This window comes from Mercenaria mercenaria, chromosome 8 (assembly GCF_021730395.1).
Source record: "Mercenaria mercenaria strain notata chromosome 8, MADL_Memer_1, whole genome shotgun sequence".
Lineage (NCBI taxonomy): Eukaryota > Metazoa > Mollusca > Bivalvia > Venerida > Veneridae > Mercenaria > Mercenaria mercenaria.
This window is the reverse complement of record NC_069368.1, coordinates 51920253-51948037: the sequence shown is the minus strand read 5'-3', so window position 1 is coordinate 51948037 and position 27785 is coordinate 51920253. Positions and strand designations below refer to the sequence as shown.

Sequence of the window (27785 nt, the reverse complement as noted above, 5' to 3'; positions counted from 1 at the left end):
GAAACGCTTGGGGAAAAAATCGTTTTATGAAGTTGATGAAGCCAGCATGTCAACAAAGTTAGAAATAAATTTTAATCGGCTTTTAAACCGATGTGAAACGATAGCAAGCAGTCGAGAAACATGGGACTGGAGGCTGGAAAAGGTCTTTTGTAAATTAAAGTTTGAAATGAAGCTACAAACGTCGCATAACTTGTGAAATTGCTATAAGTTCGGACTTCAGTCTTTCGGATACTAGTTCCTTAAAGGAAGTGTCTAGGGGTACGGATCCGTACCTCTAGAATCTGATTCTAGAGGTACGGATCCGTACCTCTAGACAAGCCAGTTAGGGGTTTTCTAGGGGTACGGACCTCCGTTTTTCTACAGATTAAGGGTTATTTATATTTCAAATTTTGTTGAAAATGAAATAACAAATAAGACTTTATCAGTATTCACCTTAAACTAGGATCTAAATTGTTTATAGATACCAACGTCACCAGGGAATCTTGGACGTTTCGACCCCAAGACATTTCGACCCCAAGACATTTCAACCCCAAAATTTAATTTTCTTGGACAATTCGACCCCAAAGACATTTCGACCCCAAGACATTTCGACCCCTAAGAAATAGTTGTATGTTTTCATTTTATATTTCTTCCATTTTGCATATTTTAGAAAATATGAATATATAGATCTATATAAATATTCTATTTTTAAATGAATCATACACAAAATACATGTCAGTGAATAAACCGCGCTGACCGGAAAGGACCGGCCGTATGTTTATTATTGGAACTAATTGAATTATTTCTTCATGTTTAATTTGATAATTTAAGAAGAAATTATATTACGAAAAACCAGTTTTTAAAAGAATTATATCATGTTTATATATGAATATAAAAACGTTTACTGCATTTATTGCCAAAGCACAATTAATGTCCTTTGAATATATGCGGCGTAACAAACACGTGCCTCTGATTAGTCCTGATAGAGTTTGATTGGATTATCACACCTATTGATTACATCAGTTAATCAGTATATTTGTAAGCACACACAAGTGACATGTGACAAATAATGTCTAACAAGGTAAGTGCAGTTAAATATGATAAGCTTTTATTTAATTTAAAAGCTAACAAAATTATGGCGATTGTGGTTTATCCACGAGTGCGCAAATTTCCCGTGCGCTCAACAAATATTCAGCTTCGTATAAAAACGTTTTGCGCATTTTATTTTCCTTTTGTAAATTAATTATTTATTTGAGATATGATTGAATTCTATCATAAACCCTAAAATACGATTTATTAAAGAAATACCTGTGTACATTAGAGAATTTTAGGACATGGAAATTCCGAATGCACAAATTTTCAGTGCGCACGCTGATTTTCAATCATGTACAAGACGTAATGCGCAAAAGTATTTTAATTGCCTTTTGAAAAATAATAATTTATTATACACATGTTTGAATTCAGTCATAAATCACTGCAAAAATACCATTTGTTGAAGAAATACGGGTGTATTTCGGTAGGTCGCCGAATTTCAATCTCTTATAAAATCGTTTTGCATTAAAGAATTTTATTTATCCTTCTGAAACTTATTATTTATATTATACACGAATGATTTCTGCAATAAACCCTACAAAAATACCATTTATAAATAAAATAAGGGTGTATTTCGGTAATGGAAATTTCCCACGCGGTCGCCGAATTTCGATCTCGTATAAAGTCGTTTTGCGTGAACATATTTTATTTTCCTTTCGTCTTTTATTCATTTATGATATATATGATTGAATTATGTCAAAAAACCTTCAAAAATACCTTTAACTTACAAAATGCAGTTGTATTCCGGTTATGGAAAATGTATTCCGGTGTATCCCGACTTTTTAGGTGGATTCCGGTTTAATGTGTGACCGAAATCTCTTGAAGTTATTAAAATCATACTTTAAATCACGTGTATTTGCTAAAATATTTAATATAGAAAAAGTAATAACGCTGCCACATTTTCCTTACAGATATGAAATATGATATTTTCCCCCGTTTTTAACAGAACATTACACATATTCTTATATTTTGCAGTAACGGGGATTTCGTGTTTGATATTTTACAGCTGGAAGGAATGTCGTTCATAGAAAAGAGCAGTTTGTAAATAATAAAAGTCATATTCTGTATTCTGTAAAGCAAATACTTTATGTATGCGTCAAAATCGCTTACGAAAATAGCATTAAATGCGAAAATAAGCAATAAGTTGTTTAATTTCCTATTGTTTTCTTTACATTTTCGCCCAAATTAAAGATAATGTTGACACATGTATATAAATATCCGATGTCACAACAATCGCTTAATTGATTGTTAATTGCAATGCGCACTGCAGATAAATATACACGTGCTCTATATCAACAAACAATTAATCAAGGTGTGATAATCCAATCAAAAGATCACGTTTTCTGATTATGATTTTAAATATCAATATAATGAAGATGGTGACATCTTAAACTTCTTTGAGTTACATTATAATTATTTCTATTTGGTTGAATCCCATAGAAATGAGATGCATATATCTTTCACCAAAAAAAAAAAAAAAAAAAAAAAAAAAAAATCAAATGAAAATAAGTAAATAAAGAGGTATTAAAGATGTGACTTTATTAAAGTTATTTTCATAATTGCCCATGATTTAACTTTTTTTTTTAAGATGATTTGAAAATATAAGTAAACACCAAGTATGAAAATATGTTATATGGAGGTTATTTTAAGATAGGTAATCAGAACGATTTGTTCATAAATTATTTACGTAATAAACGCGGCTGATACATAAATCCCGTTATTTTCGTTAATAATAAAAAAAAAAATTATAAATGATGATTATTTCGTTATTGTGAGATAAAAATCACTCATTTTTCATATGAAGGCAGGTACTAATATAGTCTTTAAGAATTAAAAAAGAATTTTAGAAAATAAAGAAATTTTGACAAATAAGGCTCATTTTCGTAAAAAAAAAATCTTATTTTCGGTAATTAAGCGTTACTAAGTTTTAAAATTGCTCAATTATCTATAGATTAAAGCTTAATTATAACAATGACGGCATTCTTAGATGTTTTCAGGCATATCATTGAATGGGTCGAAATGTCCAAGGAGTTGGGGTTGAAATGTCTTGGGGTCGAATTGTCTCTTGGGGTTGAAATGTCTTGGGGTCGAAATGTCTTGCTAGCGTCACCAGGCTGGTTACATTTTCTTTTCGAAACGTAAATAACCGAGGAACACCAAATAAATCACGAGGATTCGAACTGGCAGAAAAAAGATTAAAGATTAAACAAAATAATGTTAATTAAATTATGTTGTGAAAAAAAAACACTATTTTTTTTAATATTAATTAACCCTTAGGGTATTTATGTTTTCCACACATTTGGTAGCCGTTACGAGATACAAGGAACGTTTTCACAAACAGTTTCTTCCATTTAATGTCGGTTAAATGATTATTAAACAATCAGTTCTGTGCCGATTATCATTATATCTTGTTAAATAACAAAATAAGTAGGTGCTTATTATTATGCCTAATTAATTGTTTTCTGCTAATTTCAAATATAATTCATTCAAGGTTTAGATCAGTCATTAATCTGTTATCAACAGTTTATTTTACAATAAACTAATCGGCACGGAAGAGTGTATTCATTTGGAGTTCCTCGGTTATATAGGTTTTGAAAGAAAAGGTAAACAATCGAGTGAACGCTGGTATCTGTAAACCATTTAGATCCAAGTTTTAAGTGAACACTGGTTAAGCCTTATTTGTTATTTCATTTTCAACAAAATTTAAGATGTAAATAACCCTAAATCTCTAGAAGAAGGAGGTCCGTACCCCTAGAAAACCCCTAACAGGCTTGTCTGGAGGTACGGATCCGTACCTCTAGAATCAGATTCTAGAGGTACGGATCCGTACCCCTAGACACTTCCTTCCTTAAATTAAGAGATCTATTTAGATGTTAAATATTATAAAATTAGTCGTTGCTTATTTAAGGCAAACACAGTCATGTATGGTAAATTATTATTGTATTGGGTGGCCTTGGTAGCTCAATTGGCAGGGCCCACACTGGGCTGAAAAAAGTTGGAGCCACCTTTTTTCTCGGGAACGGTAGGGAGGGTGCTGGAGAGGTTTCCCTTCCCGCGGCGCGTTGAAAATTTTTGTTACTTCCCAGAAGCAAATGGTGATATTCTAGCTATATAGGGGGACTTTTGAATGAAAGTGGGTGTAACTCTAAAGCAAGTTTTGTATTTCAAAATGTTGTTGGATGTTTGAAGCAACCTGTCTGAAATATTTTTCCATTACAGCTTCTTTTTGTTGTGGGCCTACTATGTAAATGCATGGCCCGGGGGCTGTGTTTTTTTGGTGCTCTGTGATTCCGAGAAATCTACCCTGATACAGGATTACATTTCAAATCCATTCCTAACTTTTAAATACATTCAAAAAGCTTGGCAAACACTTTTACTATTAAATTACTTACTAAGATCACAGACACGGGTCCAGTGTATTTTTTTTTTTTTTTGATTAATATAAAAAAAAAAAATTTTCACACAAATATGCTTTCTATATGTTAGTCAAATGAAAAAAAAAATGAAAAAATAAATGATGACAAAAATCCGGTCACAGTGTCGTGTATGATATTGTGACCGGATTTTTTGTCATCATTTTTTTTTTCATTTGACTAACATATAAAAAGTATATTTGTGTGAAAAAAAATGGATTTTTATATTAAACAAAAAATACACTGGACCCGTGCCTGTGACTAAGATACTGTCTTACGGTGGCGACAACGTTAAAAAATTCATCAAACCATTCATTATTTTGCCGATTTATTTATTAATTATTTGATCCATGGAAATTAAAGGCATCAATCATTTAATCTGCCGTAATGACAACAAAACAAAAAGATTATTTTAACCCGATAATCGGTTGCTAATTGATTGCAAATTACTTCTTCTCGCGTGTCAAGATGTTTATTACACATTGTAAAGTAAACGCAGACTGGGTAGTACTATCCGGAAGTAAGTTAATTTTATAAGGTAAAATTATCGGAACCAGTCAACTGTTTTTTTAACATAATTTCTCGGAGGTTACGATTTAGAACGTCTGAAACAAAATGGCGGTCCAAATTACGAACATTTTTTCATTTTCGCCACTCGCTATTTTTCTTCGCCACTTTCATCGCAGATTCGCCAAATGGCTCGAGTGGCGAACGACAGCGTGGGCCCTGAATTGGTAGAGAGTTGGCATGGTAAGCCGAGGGTCCAAAGCCAGAGTCCTGGTCGAGGCTGCATATTTTTCTTGAGACTGTTACGTTTGGAGGTTCTACTATGATGTTCACCCTTGGAGGCCATGCAGGGCAAAGCAATTTTGGCTGGGGTGTGCCTCTGAATTCAGTTAACAGTTTGCGGCAGACATTGGCCAGGGGTGTAAATGTCTCGCAATAAGAGGAAAAGTGTGTAGTGGTTCTTGTATCAGGTGTCCTCGGTACCTCAGTTGGTAGAGTTGGCAAGGTAAGGCTAAGCCGAAGGTTCGAGTCCCGATCGTGTCTGCACATTTTTCCTGAGACTGTTACATTATTATGCCTCCCAGTCAAAACTAGTCAGTTATAAATTGAAAAATTACAGACTGTTGGGAGTGTCATGTAAACTAATATCATTAATCATCTTAACTTAAGGGAGGAAAGTTCTGTGATACAAAAGTTTTGCCACTATTGTACCTGCTTTTGTTTAGGGTGAGGCCTTTGAATCGTCAAGAGTTGCTGTCCTCCGCCATTGTTTGTTTTCAACATTTTCATTAACTCTGACATATATTCTGTGATGCATAACACAGTTTTGTTTCAACATTACAGTATGTTGAGGCCCTTCAGGAACAGCTTGGTGATTTGAAACGCTCCACAAGGTATGTAATGTTTAAGGCATGAAAATCAAGTAATGACAACTTTGACCTACATTTAAAACGTTTAATAACCTGTTTAACTCCGAATAACCTGTTGAAATACATATTTTGCTGTGACTTATATTGCTAAAGAAAAAAATGTTTTCTTCTTGAAGTAACCTTTCTTGATAATATTTCGATGCAGATCTATGTAAAGTTTTTATGGTTTTACATTCTCACGCAAACATGGCTTGCTGATTTAGAATCTGTTGCCCCTCCTTAGATATTTAAGCATCATGTTATGTTTCACAATGCCTCCCTAATTTACCTAATTTATTGTTTTATTATATTGAAGCAAACCAGCACAAGAAGTGATTATAGAATACACAAGAAGGGTAGACTTCCTTAAAGGTCTGCTCGAAGCAGAACAGAAGGTATGGGCGAATGTTACTGCAATAAATATTGGGATGATATTAAAATATTCAATGGAAGTGATGTAATGATGGCATCTCGAAGTACCATGTGTCAAAAAGTTGACAGTTTCAAACAAGTGTTCAGTCTTATATCAGTCAATATTGAGTAAAAGAGAAATATGTATATGATAAGAGTCGGATCCAGACCTAGCAAAATCCACTCAAGCCAAATACAACATTGCAGATGAAAGTATTGATATAATAACCCTATTGTATTACAGCAAACAACAAGTGAGAAAGCCATTGCCACAGAGAGACTGGCCCCAGTGATCCTTACACAGAAGAGTACTGGTGTAGCACCGAAGGAAGTACATCTCCAAGCTAAATCAAGATTGCAGAAAGATTTACGATCAGAACTGCTGGGTGGAGACACAAACAGCAACAATATAGGTAAAGCAATCTTTTTATAATTTTTAAATGTTTGTTAGTTGACCTGTGTTAAATGCCTTATTTTGGGGTCATAGAGGAACAGAAAGACACAGTGTATACAGTATAAAGAATGCTTAAGTAGAAATAGCATTAGTTTAATAAGGAAATAAAACTTGATTTATGAAATACAAAACAAATAATTTGCTGTAATGTCATTGTCTTGTCTGAAAAGTGAAAGTTGACACCATTGAAAGCTGATCACGACTGTATATGTATTGAAGCCATATAATTTTTGAGTTGTGACTCTTCTATTAGCCATATTATACATGTAGTGTATTTTAATAAATATTACTTCTTTGATATTATATCTGTCATATCAGAAATATTTGAGAAAGTCTATGACAACATTGTCAGAGTGTTTACATTTACTAATTTGTACACATTAATATTTTACAATGTTAAATAATTTCCTGGAAAAATGTCTTCACAAACTTGTTCACTGGTATGATCTGACATGCACTACTATGTAGGTTCCATAACTCATTTTAGTATTTTTGCATGGTTTTGCCCCTTTTTCTACATTACAGTATTTGGTTAAGTTTTTAGCCTGACTGTTTAAAGGATAGTGAGAGCTATCCTACTCACCCCACTGTATTCAATGTGGCTTCCTGGAGATGGAAATATTTGGAAAGCTTGTCAGAAGCTGCTGGCTCGATTTGAAATTTTTTTTTACCGTAATGTACAATAAATGACCCACTATTAAATTCCTTCAAATTATTCTGATTCATTAAAAAACTTGGTCGCCAATGTGGTTTTGACTTGTTTCCTCTATATGGCTATATAGAAAACTTTGAAAATCTTGTCTCTGACACTGCTGATGTGGTTTTGAAATAATTTCACAGCACTGTTCCTTGTTAAAAAATTAGAATCATGACTATTTTGTTTCACTTGTCAGTTACCTCCCTTTAACTTTTTATTGTTCTTTTCATAAAGATTACTCAGCACATGTTCAAAAGGTTTGGTTCCTATTTCACTCAAAGATAGGGCACAGTTGGAGAAAGTGCACTGTCCAAGAACCATACCTTTTTTGATGCCTTAGAAAAATCACAAAAATGACAATTTCTCAAACCCTTACATCTATTGCTTTGAAACATTGTACGGTGGTTCAGACACTCATTTAACACCTCCATGGTGAGTCCTGGCCCCCTAGTGACCTTGACCTTGAAGAAATTAGCACTTTTTAGATTTTTTTGACGACTGAAAATTCACAAAAATGACAACTTCTCAAAAACCGTTGCATCTATTGCTTTGAAACCTTGTAGGATGGTTCAAAAACTCATTTTACACCACTGACCAAAATTTTAATTTTTGCAATTGTGTTAAAAATGTAACGCGAGTATAAAACCCCCTAGCATTAGTCTAGTTGCCCTTAGGTGAGACACTTTCTGGCGATGGCCTTGTTATTTTGTTCCAGCAGGGCTTTTGTTGCGCATCTGCGCAATCTGGTCAGGATCCATGCTGTTCGCTAACGGTTTCTCTAATTGCAATAGGCTTTGAAAGCGAACAACATGGATCCTGACAAGACTGCGCGGATTCCTAGGCTGGTCTGGATCCATGCTGGTCGCAAATGCAATATGTTGGTTTTCTCATGACGCGGCTCAAATTTAAATAATATCTAATGTTTGAAAGATTTTGTTTGTTTCAGACTCAACTAACAATGGTGTTAGACAAAGACGTACACAAGAAGAAGGCGATATAGATGCTGTGTTAAAGCATCAACGTAAAGTACAGGAGAGGTTAGCGGAAGAATTGCTCAGCCATACTCTCAACTTGAAGGAGTTTGCAGTTGCTTCAAGTTCTATTGTGAAAAAGGACATAGAGGTAAGAATTGGTTACTTGTGATAGTGAGGTTGTTCTACCCACCGAACAACAAAGTTGTAAGGGGGATATACTGGTTTCAGGTTGTCTGTCCATCCGTCTGTCTGTAGACACAATCTTGTCCACATCAACTCTCCTCATCCCCTTGACACAATTTAATGAAACTTTTTTGTTACTATACTATATACATAGAGTCTGCATATGCAGTCTCATGCCCGCCTAATCTCCTGAACCCATGCACACAATTTAATGAAACTTCATACAATGATCACTAACAACAGTAGTTGTGCATGGTGTATGTTAGGTTCTTTCAGAAAAGATATTTGCAGAGTTATGGGACTTTTTTTTTATGCCCCCGGCATCTACTGATGCGGGAGGCATATAGTGATTGACCTGTCTGTTCGTTCGTCCATCGAGGTTAACCAAATGGGACCGTTTCGTCTAGCATCAATACCCCTTACTAGAATGACTTGATACTAATGCAGATGTAACCTGTGATCATTCCTCATCTTCAGACATCCCCTGACCTCAGTTTGATGTTGACCTTGACCTCATTTTGGACTTAGTGTTACCTGAACCATAAGGTACAAAATCTATCGACAAGGATGCCACCAGGGGCATCAAGCATTTATTGAACGCAGCTCCTTGTTTTGTTACTATACTATATACATAGTCTGCATATGCATTCTCGTGCGTGCCTAATCTCCTGAACCCATGCACACAATTTAATGAAACTTTACACAAGTGATCAGTACCAACCTTAGTTGTGCATGGTGCATGTTAGGTTCTTTCAGGAAAGATATTTGCAGAGTTATGGGACTTTGTTTTTTGTTACTATGTTGTATACATAGTCTGCATATGCAATCTTGTGTGTGTCTATCTCCTGAACCCATGCACACCATTTAATGAAACTTCACATAAGTGATCAGTACCAACCCTAGTTGTGCATGGTGCATGTTACGTTCTTTCAGAAGAAACTTCTGCACAGTTACGGGACTTTGTTTTCAGCTCACCTGAGCCAAAGGCTCATGGTGAGCTTTTGTGACCGCTCAATGTCCGTCGTGCGTCGTCCGTCCGTCAACATTTTCTAAAAAGATCTTCTTCTTGAAAACCACTAGGCAGAATTACACCAAACTTCACAGGAATGATCCTTGGGTGGCCCCCTTTCAAAATTTTTCAAAGAATTGAATTCCATGCAGAACTCTGGTTGCCATGGCAACCGAAAGGAAAAACTTAAAAAAAATCTTCTTCTCAAAACCCAGAAGCCCTAGAGCTTAGATATTTGGTGTGAAGCATTGTCTAGTGGACCTCTACCAAATTTGTTCAAATCATGACCCCAGGGTCAAAATTGACCCTGCCCCAGGGGTCACTTGATTTTACATAGGAAAATCTTCAAAAATTTTCTAAAAACAAACTAGAAGGCCTAGAACTTAGATATTTCACATGTAGCATTGCCTAGTGGACCTCAACAAAATTTGTTAAAATCATGATCCCTGGGGTCAAAATTGACCCTGCCCTAGGGGTCACTTGATTTTACATAGGAAAATCTTAAAAAATCTTCTTCTCAAAAACCAGAAGCCCTAGAGCTTAGATATTTGACATGTAGCATTGCCTAGTGGACCTCTACTAAAGTTGTTCAAATCATGACCCCGGGGCCAAAATTTACCCTGCCCTAGGGGTCACTTGATTTTACATAGGAAAATCTTCAAAAAATTTCTAAAAGTAAACAAGAAGGCCTAGAGCTTAGATATTTCACATGTAGCATTGCCTAGTGGACCTCTACAAAATTTGTTCAAATCATAACCCCTCGGGGTCAAAATTGACTCCGCCGCAGGGGTCACTTGATTTTACATAGGAAAATCTTCAAAAATTTTCTAAAAATAAACCAGAAGGCCTAGATCTTAGATATTTGACTTGTAGCATTGCCTAGTAGACCTCTACAAAATTTGTTCAAATCTTGATCCCCCAGGGTCAAGTTGACCCAGCCCCAGGGGTTACTTGATTGTGCATAGGAAAATCTTCATAAATTTGCTAAAAATAAACCAGAAGGCCTAGATCTTAGATATTTGATATGTAACATTACCTTGTAGACTTCTACAAACTTTGTTCAAATCATGACCCCACGTGGTAAAATTGGCCCCACCCCAGGGGTTACTTGATTGTACATCAGAAAATCTTCCAAAAAATTTCTAAAAATCATCAGTTTGACATTTGAAACATGTAGCTCATATTACTCAGGTGAGCGATCCAGGGTCATCATGACCCTCTTCTTTGTTAATATACTCTATACGTACAGTCTGCACATGCTATATTGTGTGCGCCCAATATCCTGAGTCCATTCACACAATTTACAGAAACTTAAAACAAGTGATCAGTAGTAACCCTAGTTGTGCATGGTGCATGTTAGGATCTTTCAGAAAAGAATTCTGCATGGTTACGGGACTTTGTTTTTTGTTAATATACTATATACATACAGTCTGTATATGCAGTATTGTGCGCGCCTAAACTCCCAAACCCTTGCACACAATTTAATGAAACTTCACACAAGTGATCAGTACCAGCCCTAGTTGTGCATGGTGCATGTTACGTTCTTTTAGATAAATATTCTGCCGAGTTATTGGACTTTGTAATATACTATATACGTACAGTCTGCATATGCAATCTTGTGCGCACCTAATCTCCCAAACCATTGCACACAATTTAATGAAACTTCACAAAAGTGATCAGTACCAACCTTAACTGTGCATGGTGCATGTTAGGTTCTTTCAGAAAAATATTCTGCAGAGTTATGGGACTTTGTTTTTTTGTTACTTTACTATATACATAGAGTCTAAAAACATACAGTCCACATGATTATGCAATCTTATGTGCATCAAATTGCAATGTACTGTGTCAGTGCATGGGGGTGGTACATTCATCACCTTCACTGATAGGTCTAGTTTCTAAAGAGGTAAGGCAAAAATAAATGACCAGTTTAGGGTTGTCTCATGTACTTGTAAGAGCTTAACTTTTGATCTTTTTACAGATTTTATTGATGTAAGGTAGAAAGTAATTTAGTTTCTTTATATACTGTTAAATCATTAATATTCATGGGAGACTAATTTTTCGTGGATTTCATGTTTAGTCAATCCACGAAATTTAATCCTAATGAACAAGTGAAATTCCCATTCATTTCATGTTCAATACTTTAATCCACAAATTCATATCCCCATGAAATTGCCGTTTCAGCCAAAATCAGGAAATTTCATGCCCATGAAATTAAATGATTTTACAATATGTCCACCTTCTTTTTGTAAGTAGTGCCTTTATTACACAAAAACTTGTAAAATTCTGGTTAAAGGTCCATTACTAAGGGAAAGTGAGTTGGCAATTTTTTTCATAGCCAGTGCATAGACTTCTGCCAGACACTAAATAATGAAGATTGGCAGGTCAAAATTTACAGAAGGTCTTTGGAACTCAAAGAAATGTATGTGTATTATGTTGAAATTTCAATGAATCGACAGAATGACCCCCCAGGTCTTTTTAACTTTCTTCATACTTCATAGAAAAATAATTGTACATATACCGCGGTTTATTTTGAATTTCTACATACGAACTTTCATTTTCCAATAAAATGAAATAGTTCCTGTGCTTTTTAAAAGAAATTAAAATGTTCACTTTCCTTAGTATTGGACCTTTAACTTTAAACAAGTAGAATTACATTTAGGAAATGATACTGATATTTCTGTTTCTTTCCTAACACATGAGTTATCGGTTATGGTAGTTATTTTGTCGTTTTACCAAAACTGAGATTCTTCATTATTTGTAGACTAGTTTGCTTTGTGATCTACTTGTACAAGTTACCATTCTGTTAAATGATGTGATTTTTAGCTCACATGTCACATAGTGACATGGTGAGCTTTTGTGATCACGCAGCATCCGTCCGTCCGTGTGTGCTTGTGTGCGTCCGTAAACTTTTGCTTGTGACCACTCTAGAGGTCACATTTTTTGTGGGATCTTTATGAAAGTTGGTCAGAATGTTCATTCTGATGATATCTAGGTCAAGTTTGAAACTGGGTCAAGTGCCTTCAAAAACTAGGTCAGTAGGTCTAAAAATAGAAAAACCTTTTGACCTCTCTAGAGGCCATATGTTTCACAAGATCTTCATGAAAATTGGTCCGAATGTTCACCTTGATGATACCTAGGTCAAGTTCGAAACTCGGTCATGTGCCATCAAAAACTAGGTCAGTAGGTCTAAAAATAGAAAAACCTTGTGACCTCTCTAGAGGCCATATATTACACAAAATCTTCATGAAAATTAGTCAGAACGTTCACCTTGATGATATCTAGGTCAAGTTTGAAACTGGATCATGTGCCATCAAAAACTAGGTCAGTAGGTCAAATAATAGAAAAAACCTTGTGACCTCTCTAAAGGCCATATTTTTCATGGGATCTGTATGAAAGTTGGTCTGAATGTTCATCTTGATGATATCTAGGTCAGGTTCGAAACTGGGTCACGTGCAGTCAAAAACTAGGTCAGTAGGTCTAAAAATAGAAAAACCTTGTGACCTCTCTAGAGGCCATATATTTCATGAGATCTTCATGAAAATTGGTCAGAATGTTCACCTTGATGATATCTAGGTCAAGTTTGAAAGTGGGTCTATGCCGTCAAAAACTAGGTCAGTAGGTCAAATAATAGAAAAACCTTGTGACCTCTCTAGAGGCCATATTTTTCATGGGATCTGTATGAAAGTTGGTCTGAATGTTCATCTTGATAATTTCTAGGCTAAGTTCGAAAGTGGGTCACGTGCCATCAAAAACTAGGTCAGTAGGTCAAATAATAGAAAAACCTTGTGACCTCTCTAGAGGCCATATTTTTCATGGGATCTGTATGAAATTTGGTCTGAATGTTCATCTTGATGATATCTAGGTCAAGTTCGAAACAGGGTCATGTGCGGTCAAAAACTAGGTCAGTAGGTCTAGAAATAGAAAAACCTTGTGACCTCTCTAGAGGCCATACTTGTGAATGGATCTCCATAAAAATTGGTCAGAATGTTCATCTTGATGATATCTAGGTCAAGTTCGAAAGTGGGTCACGTGCCTTCAAAAAGTAGGTCAGTAGGTTAAATAATGAAAAAACATTGTGACCTCTCTAGAGGCCATATTTTTCATGGGATCTGTATGAAAGTTGGTCTGAATGTTTATCTTGATGATATATAGGTCAAGTTTGAAACTGGGTCAACTGCGATCAAAAACTAGGTCAGTAGGTCTTGAAATAGAAAAACCTTGTGACCTCTCTAGAGGCCATACCCTTGAATGGATATTCATGAAAATTGGTCAGAATGTTCATCTTGATTTCTAGGTCAAGTTTGAAACTTGGTCACGTGCCATAAAAAACTAGATCAGTAGGTCAATTAATAAAAAAACCTTGTGACCTCTCTAGAGGCCATACTTTTCATGGGATCTGTATGAAAGTTGGTCTGAATATTTATCTTGATGATATCTAGGTCAAGTTTGAAACTGGGTCAACTGCAGTCAAAAACTAGGTCAGTAGGTCTAAAATTATTAAAATCTTTTGACCTCTCTAGAGGCCATATTTTTCAATGGATCTTCATGAAAATTGATCTGAATATTCACCTTGATGATATCTAGGTCAGTTTCAAAACTGGGTCATGTGCGGTCAAAAACTAGGCCAGTAGGTATAAAAATAGAAAAACCTTGTGACCTTTCTAGAGGCCATATTTTTCATGAGATCTTCATGAAAATTAGTGAGAATGTTCACCTTGATGATATCTAGATAAAATTCAAAACAGGGTCACGTACCTTCGAAAACTAGGTCAATAGGTCAAATAATAGAAAAACCTTGTGACCTCTCTAGAGACCATATTTTTCAATGGATCTTCATGAAAATTTGTCACAATTTTTATCTTGATAATATCTAGGTCAAGTTCAAAATCGGGTCACATGAGCTCAAAAACTAGGTTACTATGTCAAATAATAGAAAAAACGACGTCATACTCAAAACTGGGTCATGTGGGAAGAGGTGAGCGATTCAGGACCATCATGGTCCTCTTGGTACTGTTTACATACAAAGCAAGAAAACAATTCATAAAGTTAAATGCAAATAAACTTTTTGCTGCTTTAGAATAAATTGAATATGCTTCTTGCAGCTTAAAGCATAAATTGAATCCTGTTTTACGCTGCTTTAAGCATAAATGGAATGTTTTAAAGTTTGTGTTGTACATTTCTAAAAAAAAAAGTATTTGACCTCGAATCATGAAGCACTATAGGATTGTTATTTAGCATGAGAAATAGTATATCTGAGAGGTTTGTTTTTAGCTCACCTGAGCAATGCTCAGGTGAGTTTTTCTGATCATTCAATGTCCGGCGTCCGTCGTCTGTTGTCTGTCAACATTTAGCTTGTGTATGCGATAGAGGCTGTATTTTTCAATTAATCTTCATGAGTATTGGTCAGAATGATAACCTTGATGAAATCTAGGACGAGTTCGTAAATGGGTCATCTCGGGTCAAAAACTAGGTCACTAGGTCAAATCAAAGAAAAACCTTGTGTATGCGATAAAGGCTGTATTTTTCAACTAATCTTCATGAATATTGGTCAGAATGATAACCTTGATGAAATCTAGGCCGAGTTCGAAAATGGGTCATCTCGGGTCAAAAACTAGGTCACTAGGTCAAATCAAAGAAAAACCTTGTGTATGCGATAGAGGCTGTATTTTTCAATTGATCTTCATGAATATTGGTCAGAATAATTGCCTTGATGAAGTCTAGGCCGAATTCGAAAATGGGTCATCTCGGGTCAAAAACTAGGTCACCAGGTCAAATCAAAGAAAAACCTTGTGTATGCAATAGAGGCTGTATTTTTCAATTATTCTTCATGAATATTAGTCAGAATGATAAACCTGATGAAAACTAGGCCGAGTTCGAAAATGGGTCATCTCGGGTCAAAAACTAGGTCACTAGGTCAAATCAAAGAAAAACCTTGTGTATGTGATAGAGGCTGTATTTTTCAATTGATCTTCATGAGTATTGGTCCGAATGATTGCCTTGATGAAATCTAGGCCGAGTTCGAAAATGGGTTATATCGGGTCAAAAACTTGGTCACTAGGTCAAATCAAAGAAAAACCTTGTGTATGCGATAGAGGTGGTATTTTTCAATTGATCTTCATGAATTTTGGTCAGAATGATAACCTTGAAATCTAGGCCGATTTCGAAAATGGGTCATCTGGGATAAAAAACTAGGTCACTAGGTCAAATCAAGGAAAAACCTTGTGTATGCGATAGAGGCTGTATTTTTCAACTGATCTTCATGAAATTTAGCCAGAATGATTATCTTGATAAAATCTAGGCTGAGTTCAAAAATGGGTCATCTGGGGTCAGAAACGAGGTCACTAGGTCAAATCGAAGAAAAACATTGTGTATGCAATAGAGGATGTAGTTTTCAATTGATCTTCATGAAATTTGGTCAGAGTGGCCTTGATGAAATCTAGGTCGAGTTTGAATATGGGTTATCTGAGGTCAAAAACTAGGTCACTAGGTCAAATTAAAGAAAAATCTTGTGTATGTGATAGAGGCTGTATTTTTCAATTGATCTTCATGAATTTTGGTCAGAATGATTGCCTTGATAAAATCTAGGTCGAGTTTGAACATGGGTCATCTAGGATCAAAAACTAGGTCATATCATAATCTAAGAAAATGCTTGTTTTATCACAAGAGACCAATTTTTTGGTCCAATCTTAATGAAAATTGGTCAGAATATTTGTTTCCATGAAATCACTAGGTCAAACATGTTTTACACTGTTATGGTGTGTTTCTTAGGTGAGCGACCAAGGGCCATCTTGGCCCTCTTGTTTATTTCACTCAGACCAGAGTTATGGCTCTTGACTTGGTAAAAAATGTGCCTTAACAGCCTTAAAACAAAGAAAAAATACATTCACACCACATAAAAGAAAATAAAAAGAAATTTCTTTACTCTATCAGTTTCTTTTCTTGATGGAGATTTGTATTCTTGACGATGATTTGTAGTACCAGTACATTGCTTTTCCCAAGCTCAACCCCAAACCCAAGGTAGTATGAATGTTTACTTAGTCTTGTATTGTCGGCACATAATATGTGACAGTACAGTGGCAGAAAATGGGGGCACCAGTGTGATCTAGTTGAGTTTGACAGAAATTTTGAAAGCTCTTAAAAATATGGGAATATGTGCATAAATATTTTGCCATTTATAATGTTTTTACATAGTATCTGCTTACAGCCTAATGATGTTGAGCTTGAATTTACAGAAATTTCATTCGTCAGTTTAGGAAGAATGGACTTTAAGACATCTTTAGCACCCACTTACTGCCTCGACATGTAATATAATTATACCTTTCTTTTTTTTTTCTTCCTTCAGAAAATCTCTGACACAACAAAGTTAGCAGACAAAAATTACACCAATCTACACAAGGAGAGTCAGCGACTGGAAGCAAAGACAAAGTCATGTAGTTGGTGGATATGGATTATGCTTGTACTAGTGACCTTGACCTTTCTCTGGATGGTTGTCTTGATGAGAATGTTTCCAAAATCATGATGTGATCTGTACTGTGGTCTGTTGATGACATAGTGATAATAATATATTTATTGAGGGTGGAGGAGTGAATTTAGCTATATGGCAATTTTTCATCATAAAATGGAGTATTGCTTCCAGCTTGTTATAGTACAGTGCAGAAAGGATAATGTTTCCAAGATCATGATGCAGACTACACTGTGTTATACCAGTGACATTGTGAGAATTGTTATTTATTTGAGGTGAAGGAGAGAATTTTCGTTAATGGTATAAAATTGATAGTGCTGTTCCCAGCTAAGTTCAGACATGGAAATGAAATAATCAGCTAAAAGGCTTTATTGTTTTACAAAAAATCAAGAAATATGTTTTCTATTTGGTTTATAAAACTAAAATTGAGAACCAGTCTCAAAACTCAGGCATCTGATTGGTGGTTTTTAGCTCGACTATTCGAAGAATAGTCTAGCTATTCTACTCACCCTGGCGTCGGCGTCGGCGTCGGCGTCACACCTTGGTTAAGTTTTTGCATGCAAGTACATACAGCTATCATTTAAAGGCATATAGCTTTGAAACTTATTTATTCTTTTTCTAGGTCAATTACCAACCTCACTGGGTCAAGTTCCATAACTCTAACATGTATTTTGAGCAAATTATGCCCCCTTTTGGACTTAGAAAATTCTGGTTAAAGTTTTACATGCAAGTTACTATCTCCAAAACTAATGCAGATATTGAATTGAAACTTCACATGTGTCTTCGGGGTTATAAAACTAGTTGATAGCACCAAGTCCCATAACTCTGACCTTCATTTTGGCCAAATTATGCCCCCTTTTGGACTTAGAAAATTCTGGTTAAAGTTTTGCGTGCAAGTACATACAGCTATTACTAAAAGGCATATAGATTTGAAACTTATTTTTTCTTTTTCTAGATCAATTACCTACCTCACTGGGTCAAGTCCCATAACTCTGGCATGTATTTTGGCCAAATTATGCCCCCTTTTGGACTTAGAAAATTCTGGTTAAAGTTTTGCGTGCAAGTACATACAGCTATTACTAAAAGGCATATAGATTTGAAACTTATTTTTTCTTTTTCTAGATCAATTACCTACCTCACTGGGTCAAGTCCCATAACTCTGGCATGTATTTTGGCCAAATTATGCCCCCTTTTGGACTTAGAAAATTCTGGTTAAAGTTTTGCGTGCAAGTACATACAGCTATTACTAAAAGGCATATAGATTTGGAACTTATTTATTCTTTTTCTAGATCAATTACCTACCTCACTGGGTCAAGTTCCATAACTCTTAACATGTATTTTGAGCAAATTATGCCCCCTTTTGGACTTAGAAAATTCTGGTTAAAGTTTTACATGCAAGTTACTGTCCCCAAAACTAATGCAGATATTGAATTGAAACTTAACATGTTTCTTCGGGGTTATAAAACTAGTTGATAGCATCAAGTCCCAAAACTCTGATATGTCCCCTTTTGAACTTAAAACTCTTTTGATATTTAACATTTTGGGTAATAATTTCCAGCTTCTGTGACAATATTTCGAATAGTCGAGCTTGGCTGTCTTATGGACAGCTCTTGTTGAATGCAAATATTAGATTGACTAATGACAAGGCTTCATTCTTACACTGGTCTCCAATCCCAGTTTTTATGCCCCTGGGCATATAGCATGACGATCCGTCAGTTTGTCCATCCATTTGTACAAGATTTTACTCTTCCACCTACAGCCCACATTAATGACCTGATTTACTTCATACTGACTCACACCCATCAATCTTGTGGCAAGACCTACAAACTGACCTATATATAAACATTCTCATCCATCAGATGTTCGTCAAATTCCCGAGACAAACCTCTGATTTATTTCTGTCGTTTATTTGGTGAGCATGCGCACTCGTAATTACTACCGGGAGAAGTTTCAGCCAATCAATGTTCGCCACTATTTGGCACGCCAAATTGAAATTTCAAACAATATGTAAGCAAGGTAGTTGCTAACGATGGATAAAGGCGATATTCCATGATTGCGATTAATAAAGATTTATTTCTGTTATTCGATGTTGAGAAATTTACCTGAAGAAATAATAATATTCCTCGTAAGTCGGCATCGATATGAAAGGACGCGGTCACGCTTTTCACGGACGATTTTGATTGGTTCGCTACATTTTGTCGCGAAACGACGCTGATTGGCTGAAACGTTTTACCTGTAATGTAACCAAAACACAAATATTGGCGAAATGTGCCAGAGGTTCATCCGGGGAACCACGGTAGACCTCTGGTATGCGAGAATGATATATAAATGATATTGAACCTCATAATTATGACCTTCACCTCCAAACCTAAAACCTTAATAAACAACATTGCTAATCCTACAGCCCACATAAATGACCCAGTTTAGTTCATACTCAACAAACATTGTGGCAAGACCTACAAACTGACCTATAAATAGATAACCTTGACCTTCACTTTTAAACTGGGCATATAGTGATTGAATTTCATACTCGCACTCAACAAACCTCAAATGAACCTCTACGTGAATGACCTTGACCCTCATATGACCAACTTTAAATTATAATAAACAACATTTTTGGTCCTACAGCCCAGATAAATGACCTAATTTAGTTCATACTTACTCAATAAACATTGTGGCCAGACCTACAAACTGACCTATATGTAGATTACTTTGATTTTTCATGCTATCTACACCTTTAAACTTAAAACCTAAAAGGACATCTGGAAGCACCCATGGATGTGATTTTGAGTTTGTAAAATGCAGCTCCCTTGTTCTAACCTTTTGTTTAGTCTGGACACAATTTAGGAATTAACCAATGGAAAGCTTGTATTTGGAGACAGGTTATCAACCACAGTTGACAAGATTTTAGCCACATTACCTTTTAACAGACACAAATGCTTAAGGAAAGTTGATCTTTCCTGCGGTTTATGCTCTTTGTTTGCAATAGCTTGAGGCCTTGTTAACCATGATTTGTAGTGAAAGTAGGTAAAATGTTGTGCCTTTTGAAAAAAGATTATAGTTTCTTGGTTGTTATACAGTAACATGTGCTTATGTTCATAAATGTGAATATCTAGTCAGCCTACCTCAGACTTTTGGTCCTGGTATACTATACTGTCTTATCATTTGAATGTTTCTTTTTAAATACATGTAAATTTTTTGCTGCATTAATATGATTAGCTAACTATTAAAGTTTTTCTGTATACAGTACTTTTAGGGTCACCAATGGACGATTCATGTGAATTGTTTTTAGCTCGACTATTCGAAGAATAGTCTAGCTATTCTACTCACCCTGGCGTCGGCGTCGGCGTCACACCTTGGTTAAGTTTTTGCTTGCAAGTACATACAGCCATCAATGAAAGGCATATAGCTTTGAAACTTATTTCTTCTTTTTCTAGGTCAATTACCAACCTCTCTGGGTCAAGTCCCATAACTCTGACATGTATTTTGAGCAAATTATGCCCCCTTTTGGACTTAGAAAATTTTGGTTAAAGTTTTACATGCAAGTTACTATCTCCAAAACTAATGCAGATATTGATTTGAAACTTCACATGTGTCTTCGGGGTTATAAAACTAGTTGATAGCAGCAAGTCCCATAACTCTGACTTTCATTTTGGCCAAATTATGCCCCCTTTTGGACTTAGAAAATTCTGGTTAAAGTTTTGCGTGCAAGTACATACAACTATTTCTAAATTGCATATAGATTTGAAACTTATTTTTTCTTTTTCTAGATCAATTACCAACCTCACTGGGTCAAGACCCATAACTCTGACATGTATTTTGAGCAAATTATGCCCCCTTTTAGACTTAGAAAATTTTGGTTAAAGTTTTACATGCAAGTTACTGTCTCCAAAACTAATGCAGATATTGATTTGAAACTTCACATTTATCTTCGGGGTTATAAAACTAGTTGATAGCAGCAAGTTCCATGCAGGCTGATCTTGGTCTGCACTGTTCGCTGTTCAGTTAGTAAATTTTCAGTGAACACCCCTTCAAATAATAAATGGTATTGCCCAAATTAAATGATGGACCAGTCCATCTTAGAAATTTAGCAGGGTAAAGATTAATTAAAGATAGGATTAAGATTGATCACATGTAATCAAGAGGTTTAATAAGAAATCTAGGTTAACATAGAGAGAAATCTTCACATCATTATTCAAAATGTTTCATATGCTGTTAATGTTTTATGATCAACTGATTGTATTTTGTTACCTGCTAAAAGAAAAATTAATTAAAAAAGTTTTACCATAATTATTTTCTTATTTATCAGTTTATATGTATTACGTTTGTATTACTGATTATAAAGTGCATTGAGTTACCTCCTCTCTGTCAGTTAAACTCTGTTAAGGACTCGGTGATGTTCTCTCACATTTCAGACACTGGTGAATGCAGTTTAGAAGTAAATGAACTGAGCATATATTATCATGATATACAGTTCTAAATCATTACTTTTCATCATAGAACTTTGGTACAGTGTCCATGTAGAAAGTATGCTGGGTTGTTACCCCATTTGATTATGTGAAAGAATGTAATTAATTATACCCCCACCAAACATGTTTGAGGGGGGTATATAGGAGTCAGTTTTGTCGCGTCCCGTCCCGTCCCGTCGCGTCCCGAAATCTATTATATTAGTTATTACCAAATGGATTTGATTCAAACTTAAAATACATGTTCCACCTTATCACCCACATCATGTGACACAAGGTGCATAACTCTTGACACCAAGTTTTCATGAATTATGTCCCCTTTTACTTAGAATTTAAGGTTAATTTTGTTGTATTTTCACTATATCTCAGTTATTACTAAATGGATTTGATTCAAACTTAAAATAGATGTTCCACCTCATCACCCACATCATGTGACACAAGGTGCATAACTCTGACACCATTTTTTTTATGAATTATGCCCCTTTTTACTTAGAATTTAAGGTTGATTTTGATGTATTTTCACTATATCTCAGTTACTACTGAATGGATTTGATTCAAACTTAAAATAGATGTTCCACCTCATCACCCACATCATGTGCCCACATCATGTGACACAAGGTGCATAACTCTGACACCAAGTTTTCATGAATTATGTCCCTTTTTACTTAGAATTTAAGGTTAATTTTGTTGTATTTTCACTATATCTCAGTTATTACTAAATGGATTTGATTAAAACTTAAAATAGTTGTTCCACCTCATCACCCAGATGATGTGACATAAGGTGCTTAACTCTGACATAATTTTTTTATGAATTATGTCCCCTTTTACTTTAAATTTAAGGTTGATTTTGATGTATTTTCACTATATCTCAATTATTACAAAATGGATTTGATTCAAACTAAAAATAGATGTTCCACCTCATCACCCACATCATGTGACACAAGGTGCATAACTCTGACACCAAATTTTCATGAATTATGTCCCTTTTTACTTAGAATTTAAGGTTAATTTTGATGTATTTTCACTATATCTCAGTTACTACTGAATGGATTTGATTCAGACTTAAAATAGATGTTCCACCTCATCATCCACATCATGTGACACAAGGTGCATAACTTTGACACTAATTTTTCTTGAATTGTGTCCCCTTTTACCTAGAATTTAAGGTTAATTTTGATGTATTTTCACTATATCTCATTCTGATTGGCTTAGAGCCAAAGGGAAGTAACCTTTTTTTAACTTTTGTACTGAGTTTCTTCCCCTTAAATTCCAGGAATTAGTCTATTTTTAGAAATCCTATTTTTAGATTTTCAATATTTTAGGTATTTTTCTAACTTTTTTATTATAAGTCCTATGTAAAAAGTAAAAACATTTTTCTGTGGTAACATGGGTCGGTAAGACACTTTTTTAAATTCACTTTTAGTGTATCTCTAATATTAGAGATTTAATATATTTACTAGTATTACTTTAGTAGTATTATACTAGTATTACTTATATGTGGAAGCCCAGGATAAAGTACTCCAAAGTATTTTTAAGATTTCTTATGGTTGCCATTCTTCTGTGACAAGACCGTATGGTGGGGGTATGAGTCACTCCTGTGACAGTTCTAGTTACATTTGCAATGTAATTATAATTTAATTAATTACATTTCAAAAATTGATGTAATTGTAATTTCATTGAACATTTCATAAAGCAAAATTAATGTAACTGAATTACATTTCCAAGTAACTGACCCCAGTTCTGATTTTGTACTCAACTTCTACAGTTTTCATCCAGCTGAAATAAAACTTGGTATACATCATCAGCTTAAAGTGGACAGTCATGTGCATATTTTCAGGACTTCCATCTCTGTCTATTATTTTTTGAGTTATGACCATTTGTTTGACTTTGAAATATTACAACTACCTTAGAACATTGTGTACTCAACTTTTCCTACAGTTTCCATCAAGCTGAAATGAAACTTGATATACATGGTCAACATGATGTGGGCATGCCCATATTTTCAGAATTTTCATGTCTTTTTTTACTGGAATTCAGGCCCATTTTCAATTTCAAAATACAACAACTATATCCAAACATTGTGTATTCAGATATACATGGTCAACATGATATGGGCATGCCCATATTTTCATGACTTTTTTTACTGGAGTTAAGGCCCATTTTCAATTTCAAAATACAACAACTATATCCAAACATTGTGTATTCAGCTTCTAGTTTCCACCCAACTGAAACAAATTTGGTATGCATCATAAACATTAACATGAAGTGGACATGTTTATGTTTTTTTCTGACAAGTATTTTCAGCGGGCATGTGTCATACAATGTGACAATAGAATCAATTTTGTCTCTTCATTTTATGTTATTTTCAGATTCTTTGGGTTTAGCTATGTGTGGTTTTGAAATAACTTGGCATAAATGTTTACCATAATGAGACAAAGTGTCATGCGCAAGACCCAGAACCCTAGCTCCAAGGTCAAGGTCACACTTAGAAGTCAAAGGTTAACAGGGTGTGTTTCATGCCTGGTTCATAACTGCCATTCATTAAGGGGTTTTGAAATTATCTGGCATAAATGTTCCCAATAATGAGAAGAGGTGTCATGCACAAGACCCAGACCCCTAGCTCAAAAGGTCAAGGTCACACTTAGAAGTCAAAGGTTAACGTGGTCTGTTTCTTGTCTGGGCCATTACTCTGCCATTTATCAAAGGATTTGAAAGTCATGCCTAAACTATTCTGGCATATTTTGTGCAGATAACTGCAGCATTCTTGGGCATGCTTAGGGGGCATTTGTCTCCTCTTTTTTCATATATCAAATTAAAAGAAGTAAGTTCTAAAATCTTTGTGTTTAGATCAATGAATTTTGCCATTTGTTACATATACTAAAACTGGCTAGAATTACTGGAATTTTAAAACATTTTACAAGTGAAAACCATAACGTGTTGTTTTAAACATATGAAATGCATACACAATTTTATACCAATCATACAATCAATTTATACCAGTTTACGCAATAAAACCTTTTGAATCACAGGTGCTAGACACACATTCAAATATTTCACTTAAGATGCCTATTCATATGTATAAAATATATATATATATGTATAGGCTTATTAAGTAAAAGATTTGATTATGTGTCTATCACCTATGCTTTGAATGAAAAACTTTGCCATAAAAATTGTTTTTTGTATAATCACCCCTCATCTGTCCCGACTTTGAAAAATGCAGTTTTTGTTAGCTGATTTTTCAGTAACCTTTTGTTGGACGGATTTGAACTTCACACACTCGTTCAGTGTGTTGTAATGACACGAAATACTCAGATTCCATAGCTATGTTATGCTATAATTTTAGAATGTTGTGTCCCTTTTTGGAACTAAACATTTTTTTGTGATCTTATGTTCCTGTCATACAGACTCACTCCTTGAATACCTTCCAGATATAGTCCAAAGAGTGAAAAAAATATCTAAGTATCAATTTTCGTCCTTGGAAGAAAAACTTAGTGTTCTTGTTAGTACCAATTAATATTTAAAATGTATTAGGCTTCTTAGCTAAAAGTTGAAGGGAGGTAACCGAAATTATTATTATCAAAATTTCAGTTCCGATTATCCCCCTTTAATGATTATTCTATGATTACATTGAGATTTCATCCGGTTTGCAGAAAAAGAAGGTTCTTGTCGATATAATTTTTCCGCCTTCACTCAACTCACGACCATTATAAAGTTCCAGTACCGTATGTTGGGACCAGGAACACCTTTGGAAACTGTCATTTATGCCGTTTTTAACCGATCCATAAAAGCGCAGTGTACCTCATTATAATCATAATGGTCCTGAATAACCGGAACGTCGGCGCATTCTGACGTCGACGTCACGCAGCAACGTCAGTAAGGCGGGTGACGTGGTGCTGAATCTTATCGATGGCATTGTGGATGAAATATCATGACATGATTCTCCTAAGTTGGTGGAAGATAAAAACGAATGACATGTGTATACTAGTAGTAAAAAGGTCAATAAATGGCTTTGTGTACGTTCTAGCAGTAATTCATAATGGTCTCAAGCTAAATCCCTCGGGGGCACTATGGCACTAGGTATGCCATTATATCAAAGTAGGCACAACCAAGCCTTATACTAGTATTAACTTCTTAGTATTATAGTATACTACCCTCACTTTAAATTTATTAGGAACTAGCCTTTACCCATTTTTCAGTCTTTGAATATATTTGCGCAATGTCATCAAGACGCTGATGACAATGTTGTGATACAGTTCCACTCATATGACACCAGTACTGGTTTTTTCCAGGAAGCGAACTCGAAAGTGGTTCCTATAAGCTTTAAGCTTTCATCACAATCGAGATAAAACAAATTAGTATATATATAGTATATATATATTTTTCCAGGAAGCGGACTCGAAAGTGGTTCCTATAAGCTTAAAGCTTTCATCACAATCGAGCTAAAACAAATTAGTATAAACTATATCACCGGAGTGTGAGACGTTCTGGTACAGTCTTGGAGAGCCGAATACATCATTGAAAATCAAGGTACTGTTGTAATGAGCTTTTTATCATGTACCTTGTAATGATATTTCAAGTTGGAACTGTTTCATATGGTACACCTTTGGAACTTCCTGCACGCAAGCTAAATTTTCGTGCATTGTTTACATATAATGAGGTTTCATTGATCGAAAAGTGTAGTCAGAAATTCTCATTTTCAGTATTTGTGCAATTGTACTTTGGAATGGGTGGGATGGAGAAACTGTTAGACTAGTTCGCTTTTCTTTTCTTTTTTTTTTTCTTTCTTTTTCTTTTTTTTTTAAGTTGATCTGGTTGAACTGCTTATAGAACTGAGTCATGAATGTGAAAGAGGTCCAGAAACACGCATGATACGTCTTGTTATTTAAACTGTATTTTACCCACGTATTTTACTTTTTACTTTTTTTTGAGAAAAAGATAAAATTCAGTTAGAATCTTGACTAAATGAGTATAGAAGAGTCACGTGGTCACGTGCGTGTTACTTCGAGAAGCATTGTACTCGAAATTCCGAACTTTTGGCTTCCGTTAATTCTTGAACTGTCGACTTTGTTACTCAAAATTCTTTCTATATACCTTATGGGCGTCACGAATAGAGCCTAGCCATTTTCAGCCTTGAAGGTGTTCGACCAAGTTCGAGTCCATATTGCAAGGAAATATAGCTATAAGATCCCGGCTGTCGTTGGTGACCAATACTTGATTAGAGACGATCCCATTGAATAGACCAGCTACAGTTTGAATGAAGAATTATTTTACTATTTTGACAAAATTTGGACGGCTTTCGACTTGTTTCGAGGTCATATGACCGGAAAATTTTTAGTAGCGTAATTTAGGAGAATATAAGAATAATGTATTACAGACTGTATTACAGACATTGAAACAAATTCAGACAATATCTTTCTTACATTAATACCTTACCTATATAGAGCTGCAGAGAAAATATATCAAAAACACTAAGTCGGGTAGAGAGGACCCCACCCCGTCCACCCCAGTTTCTATTTCTAAACTTGCAGACTCTATCCTAAGAATATTAGTTCTAAAATGACCGCATCAGAAAAGGTACATTATCATTATTTGACTACGTTTCTAATATTTCTGACCATGGTATCAGAATATCTCCGGACACTTAAAAAGCGGTCAATATTCAATTTGTTCCTCTGAGTTCTGTATTGAATTAGTCTGCAATAAATCGTTTATACCTCGTGTAAGATCGCAAAAGGTTTTGTCGGAAATCATTTCAGTAAATAAAGGAAATTATGGCGATTGTTTTTCATCTGTCTCTTCGGGGCCATTTTTGTATTTTCTTTAGTGTATTCCATTACAAGCACTCGGCGAAGGATCAACAATAGACCAATAAACCACAACAGATGCGCCAATTGATATAAACCAGAAGACTGCTTCATATGCGCTCGAAGGTTTCTTGAAATACACAAGCATCTGCCGACTTCTTATTCTTTGTGAAAAATGAATGAAAAATTAACTTTAGCAGCATTTTAATGGTGTTATCCATTTTAATAGTTATTATCATTGTTGTTATTGTTATTATTATTGTTGTTGTTGTTGATGATGATGTTGTTATGACAACTACTATTTCTGAAATTTGTTAACTGAAGAACAAGAAAAGCAAGTCATAAACGTAATATATTTCCTTAATATGTAGATACAGTCGTTTTTATGGTGTCCGGGACTAAGCCCTAAAGATTTTTGCATGC

The 27785-nt window shown here is 35.0% G+C and overlaps 1 protein-coding gene across 1 annotated transcript; it reads left to right on the top strand.

The window, feature by feature from the left end:
* Positions 1-17: 17 nt before the first annotated feature.
* Positions 18-21379, top strand: LOC123566347 (vesicle transport protein USE1-like). The gene is made up of 6 exons (XM_045360334.2): positions 18-142; positions 5835-5884; positions 6216-6294; positions 6555-6723; positions 8408-8583; positions 16970-21379. The coding sequence occupies exons 1-6, from the start codon at positions 47-49 to the stop codon at positions 17144-17146; spliced, it is 747 nt and encodes a 248-aa protein (XP_045216269.2). The 5' UTR covers positions 18-46; the 3' UTR covers positions 17147-21379.
* Positions 21380-27785: the final 6406 nt, after the last annotated feature.

What these genes read in the sequence shown, in the direction of transcription:
- LOC123566347 (XM_045360334.2), top strand. Translation starts at nt 47, where the DNA reads ATGTCAACAAAGTTAGAAATAAATTTTAATCGGCTTTTAAACCGATGT. An exon ending in TGCTCGAAGCAGAACAGAAG is followed by an intron (nt 6,295 to 6,554) that starts GTATGGGCGAAT and finishes ATTGTATTACAG; the next exon opens with CAAACAACAAGTGAGAAAGC. An exon ending in TTGTGAAAAAGGACATAGAG is followed by an intron (nt 8,584 to 16,969) that starts GTAAGAATTGGT and finishes TTCTTCCTTCAG; the next exon opens with AAAATCTCTGACACAACAAA.